The following is a 6,146-nucleotide window of genomic DNA, read 5'->3' as shown; positions in this document are numbered from 1 at the left end:
TTAATCATTATTCATTGCATATGTTTTAGATAGCAAAAACACTCGAATGAAAAAAGGAAATACTTGTTATTTAAGGACTGTAAAATTGATGAGCAAACCAGAGAGTTTTAAGGAACTAAGACAGCGATGAAAGAAGGAAATACTTGCTATTTAATTCTTTGTTGATTGTCATTATGAATCTTATATTTGGTTTAATATTTTTTCAATGGCATAGAACTAATTTTATTTTTTGTGCCTTAAAATACTAGTGAAGTCACTATCATAGTACTAAATATGCTTCAGGGATTTAGCCAATTTTAAGGGCTAGGTTATTGTCCTCGTCTATGTTTCACTTATTTTTTATTTTTATTTTTATTGTTATTTTTGTTTTTATTTTTATTTCATGACTTCATAATAAAAATAATAATAATAATAATAATAATATATTTCTAAATTTTGCATTTCTTCTCACTCATCTTCTTATGTAGTTAATGTCTTTGTTTCCCTGTTTCTGTGTTTTCACTCACTCACTTCACTTTCACACACACTCTCCTCTCTGCTGCTTCTGTCACAGTTCTTTAATTTTGCTCCATGAAACCGTTGCAACACTAAGCTTGCTCTTCTTCATACAGTCACTCAAACCCTGTCTTGTGGCCCTTTTCAGGTTTGATCCTCAATCTTTATTTTATTTTGTTTTCAGTATCTCGGGTGTGTGTTAATTGACCAAAGTTTGTAACTTTCTCTGTGATTCTTTGAGCTATTATGTTTTCTCTGAGTGGCATTTTATGCTGTTTGCTTTAATTTTGGAACTGGGTTTTGTTAAATGCGAGAACTCTGAGCGAAGGGAACGCTTCTGTTAGCTCTAATGAAGTTAAACCATTTTCTAAGTGTCTGAATGAAGTGGAAAAGATTATTTCTTATGCTCCTGAGTCAAAAGGAGATGGAAACATCAATGGGAACTATCTGGATTCTCTTTTGGAAGATTTCAGGACCAGAGTCAATATTAGTTGCTCGAATGGTGATATATGTCCCAAAACGGCAATGTTTTCTTTGTTATGCCTTGTCTCAGATTGTTCAATATTTTTTTTTGTTTCTAACAGATATGTGGCCGAGGGAGATCCGGCTGGTCATGAGTGGGTACCTGCCCTCTGTGATGTCTCAATCAGACCTGGTTGGTTTTGGCATCTTTCAGAACTTCCAAAGTCTGTAATCAATCTGCTTGAAATATACTATAAGTCGGTTGGTCAAAATTGTCACTTGCTACTCAATGTGCCTCCAAACTCGTCGGGTCTCATACTTGGGGATCTACATGGATCCAGTTACCATTTGGAGCAGCATATATGATGATACAGTATTAACAAGCCATTTCAATGCCACTTAAGTTATTCATATTATCACACAAGACAACTCTCATACTGCTACTTCAACAACTACAATGTAAACTTGCTGGATTTAAGGCGCTGTTCATTTTCTAATTGGTATATATGATCAGGTAAGATAACTTTTTTTTAAGTTTAATTGGAAATTTAATTAAATGAGATGGTGCGAGGTGTGATCGTGGTGGAGATTAACAAACAAGAATAATGGTAAGATAACTTTTCTTTCTCCATTTTTTTATGGTATAGGATCTTGAATCATAGACTTTTTCTTCAATTTCTTTTGTCGTTTTTCTGATCACTGCTTGAATCTCAAGTATTGCTACGCGACCCAATTTATTTGGGTACTTCAAATTTCTGACCTTTTTCAACTGGGGATGCTTAGTTTAACTCTGAGATTGATGAATCAATGTTTCTGAGAAGTGCCTTTTTATTAATTTACTATTAATAATATACATATCTATTTACGTTTTTTTTTATCTATCTTAATGTTTCAGGAAGTTACACTTACACATCACAGGTTGCAGGTAGTAATTTTTTTCTGTTATTGAATACATGCAATGCATTATAATCCTCTTGTTCGTTTTAACTTCTAACTATGAATTGATGCAAAGCATTATAATATATTGTGAACTTAGTAATTTACTACTCTGAATTTTCCATGTCAATCTTAATTTTTGCCTTAGTTGTGAATTCTTTGCCGAAAAATTCGAAACAACAGCAGGTCACAAGGAATCCTCCGTTTTTGACCCGTGCAGTGTTAATCAAGATCATTCTAATGCGTTGAAGCTTGAACTTGGATTGTCTAGTCCTGTGGTTTCTTCAGAAGTTGGGATTAGCCAACCCAAGGAAGAGCATGAGGTGGATGAATTGAGTGATGCTGATTGGAGTAATCTCACAGAAGTGCTATTGGAAGAACTTCTCTTGAGCAATTTGGACACCATTTTTAAGAGTGCAATAAAAAACATTGTTGCAAGTGGCTACACCGAAGAAGTTGCTAAAAATCCATCTTAAGGTCTGGCATCTGTTATGGATGTAAAGATATCATATCGAATATAGTTGATAATACGTTATGAATCATGCAGATTTGTTTGATGTATACATTAATTTGTTTTCATTGTCAATGTTGATCATAGAGGTAAGTAACACTCTTGTAATATTTTCCAAGCCATAATTTTGGAATTAAAGTCAGCAAGCAAAATACTCCATTTTTCTTTCTGTAAACAAAAATCACAATTTTATATTTTACACACCACACACCACCAAACAACAGTGCATATGAATTGAGACTGCAAAAGGAAATTTCATAGTCTTCATAATTTGTTTTAAATACTGATATTATATGCTAAAAAGTACTAGACAAGAGGAATAAGAGATTAATTTTCATAGTATTTCCTTTTTTTTTCTTTTTTAAATATTTTATCTTACCTCTTCAAAGGGAACCATATGCAGTATCTAGTAGTAACAATTCTGCCTGGTGTAAGATAAACCATACTTCATTGTTCATTTGTTTTCATAGGTTGCACTAATTCTCAAGTCTAAAAAATTATAAGATTTTAATATAGGAAAAAGGGATAGAATTATAGAAAACTTTAATTCATGGCACCAATGATACACAAGAAGCTGATTCCACCACCTGCCAATGCAATTTTACACTAACAAAGGGTAAATTTCAACTGATAACATCTCCTTTATAGCTAAAGAAATTTCTAACATTATTTTTCAATCGTTGAACAAGAGATTGGACTATTTGGGTCAATTGCTCAACAGAATTAGCTAATGAATCTAAAGTCACTCTGTCCTTCAATGATGGATTGGGTTCACTGTAACATTAGAACATTGCATGCAGGGTCAAAATCTCATTTTATTCAATGTGAAAAAAACCCAAGTCCATATAGCTTTTACATAAAAGAATACAAAAATATAATTAACATGAAGAATATGTACAACTAACTGAGAACAAAATTCCGAGATTTAGATCAATAGCACAAAAATTCAGATCAAAGTAAAAAACTAACTCCGAAATTTGAAAAAAAGCAATAGTAATTAACTCAACAAAAACAAAAATCAACAATTCTTCCTGTTAATAACAATTAACAATCAAAGAAATTACCTCAGAAAAACAAGAATACTCAAAGAAATTGAATGAAGGAGGAGGGGGAAATAGTTGGATTGATGTATTTCTCATGCATTTCCTTGTTCTTCACTTGCTTTAGCACAAGGGGGGCCAACAAGATTTGTAATGTGGGAGTAGAAAGTGCTGCACTAGGCTGAGAAGCATTGGAAGAAAAATTAATGTTTGGTTCAAGAATGGAAATTGAACGAAGGAGGAGAGGAGCTTGAGGCTACTTTGTTTGGGGGTTCTTTAGATTCTCGGAACAAGGCTGTCAGTCAGGCATGTCTGTGCTGTGACTGGGAGGTCGAAGCTAAGACGGGGAACAAGTCTCCCATTAGCCAGTTACTTTTCCCCAGTGGACAATGCTGCGCCAGAGTGAAAAAGAAGAAAATAAAACAGAAGTAGGTTTGTTTTGGAAGGACCAACGGGGATGGAGGAGATGCCCGTCAGGAGGTGTTATATGGTGAGGATGGATAGCTGCTCTAATGGAGTTTTTACCTTTTAGGGTTGGGTTTGGTCTCCTTTTGGAGAAAGAAGGGGGAAGGGATAGTGGCAGCATTTGTCTCTTTTTTTTTTAAAGAATTAACATAATTTTTATTTTATTCTTTTAATTAAATATGTAAATAAATATACTCATTATTAACAAATTATACAAGATCATTTAGAATAAATTTATAATACAAGAAACCAAAAAAAATAGTACGTACTTGTTCAGAATTTTAGTTGGTTCTTGACAGATCTTCATGTTAGGAATAGAACTTGCCTCAACAGAAGTAGCTCGATTATTTCTTCGCGTTCTTACCATTGTAATTAGCTTGTAGTGTTATGTGTTTCAGAATAAAAATACATAACAATGATAAAAGAGAGTTGTTATTATATATCAATTTACGCTAAATCTATATTAAATGCAAATATTCATTCTAATTATTGATAATCTAATTAGTTTATAATCAACATAAATCACATTAATTATATTATTTATAAGTAAATCATATATTCCATCAAAATCAATATTATATCTAAATCAATATTACAAATTTAAATACTAGAATTACGTAGAGTTATAAGTTAAAATAAGCTAAAATAATAATATCTATTTTAAATCATGTATTAATAAACAAAATAAATTTTCAGTAACTTAAAAATATTAGGAAAAATTATTCTAAAGGACCGCTAGAAAGATTTAATTATTAAAAAGAATCTTTAATACTAAAATTATTAAAAAAGACCAAATCTTTTTATAATATTTAAGAAAACGAATCAAATCTTTTTATAATATTTAAGAAAATGAATCAAATCTTATTATAAGGAGATAAATATATCTTTAATTATTTTTTATTTATTTTTTATAATTTTTACGTTGATAAATTTTATTTCTCTTAAAATTTTAGTAATTTTTATTAATTAAATATTTATTTTTATTTATTTTTTTATTTTTATGATCTTTATCTAATGAGAAAAAAAAAAGACAAAAAATCATAAAAGTAATAAATAAATAAATAAATAATAAAAATTACCAAAATTTTAGAAAAAATAAAAATTTTAAATATAATAATTTTGAATATATAATTTTGAAAATACTATATAACTATTATTAAATATTACCTATTTATTATCACATAGAATAATAAAGTTAAAATTAGCATGTTTTGGTAATGTTATGATTTTTAAAAAAAAAATATTTATTAATAAATATTATGTATTAATAGGCAAAGCCTTTCGCATTATAAGATCTTTAGCATGTACATTATAATATCAAGTTAAAATAATAAATTTGAATAATATGATCTATTTTAAATTATTTATAAAAAAATAATATCTACTTTAAATAGTAAATCTTTTTAAATTATAATCATAGATACACATTCTTTATAATTATATTATATAATATATATATATATATATATATATATATATATATATATATATATAACAATAAAATTCTTTGAAAGATATTTTTCAATAATAAAAAATAAACAAACAAAATTTTTGTATATATATAAGAACACTCCTCAGCATATCATTAGCAAATTATATTCACATTATAATTCTAATTGTGTTACATATATATTTGAGTGTTTGATATGGGTAAGCGAAAATCATCCGGATCATCTCAACGTAGAGATTACAAGAGAGACATAAGAGATGTTAGCATTAATGCTATTGATAACCAACTCTTACATTATTCGTACTTGAACCATATACCACACATGCCCCAATTTGTGTATTCTATCTACCCTGGCTTTTATACTGCTGCAGTATATTCTAACCAATATCCGACAACCATGCATCCATCACTATACAACATATTCCCACCATCATTTATTGTAGGTCCAACTGTCACAAATTTTCAGCCTCCTACTTTCTTATATCCTTTTAAATCTACTAATCCAAGAGATACAGATGAAATTCTTAAACTGCTAAAGTCTCCACAACATCATCAGTTTGACTTTGGTACAAATAAAAAGGCATCAAAACAGACAAGCGTACGCAATAAGAAGATATATAAGGCCAAGAGAAGAATTGTTTGGAATTCACATTTGTCTGAAAATAAGGTTAGTGTGAAGGCTGCCTCCATTAAAGACAACTTTTCAAAAAATAAAAAAACTCCACCAGGGACCTCACACAAATCTGTAACTGAGGAGCAAAAGACACTCTTAAAAAAGAGTACACCA

At 29.7% G+C, this 6,146-nt stretch overlaps 1 protein-coding gene across 5 annotated transcripts; it reads left to right on the top strand.

Moving 5' to 3' along the window:
• The first annotated feature begins 313 nt into the window (after positions 1-313).
• Positions 314-2,556, top strand: LOC112715366 (uncharacterized). Of its 5 annotated transcripts, none has more exons than XR_011866286.1 (4): positions 314-643; positions 1,080-1,565; positions 1,853-1,882; positions 2,114-2,556. XR_011866286.1 is itself a non-coding variant. In XM_072204018.1 (4 exons), exons 2-4 carry the CDS (start codon positions 1,464-1,466, stop codon positions 2,367-2,369), a joined length of 294 nt encoding a protein of 97 aa, XP_072060119.1. In that variant the 5' UTR covers positions 473-643; positions 1,080-1,463; the 3' UTR covers positions 2,370-2,556. The 5 variants fall into 5 exon arrangements, 2 of the variants coding, with proteins under 2 accessions (XP_072060119.1, XP_072060118.1); XR_011866288.1 differs by having other exon boundaries at positions 405-643; positions 2,077-2,556; XR_011866287.1 differs by having other exon boundaries at positions 405-643; positions 2,042-2,556.
• Positions 2,557-6,146: the final 3,590 nt, after the last annotated feature.

The sequence above is a fragment of the Arachis hypogaea genome, chromosome 10, assembly GCF_003086295.3.
Source record: "Arachis hypogaea cultivar Tifrunner chromosome 10, arahy.Tifrunner.gnm2.J5K5, whole genome shotgun sequence".
Classification (NCBI taxonomy): Eukaryota; Viridiplantae; Streptophyta; class Magnoliopsida; order Fabales; family Fabaceae; genus Arachis; species Arachis hypogaea.
This window is presented reverse-complemented; position numbering and strand designations above follow the sequence as displayed.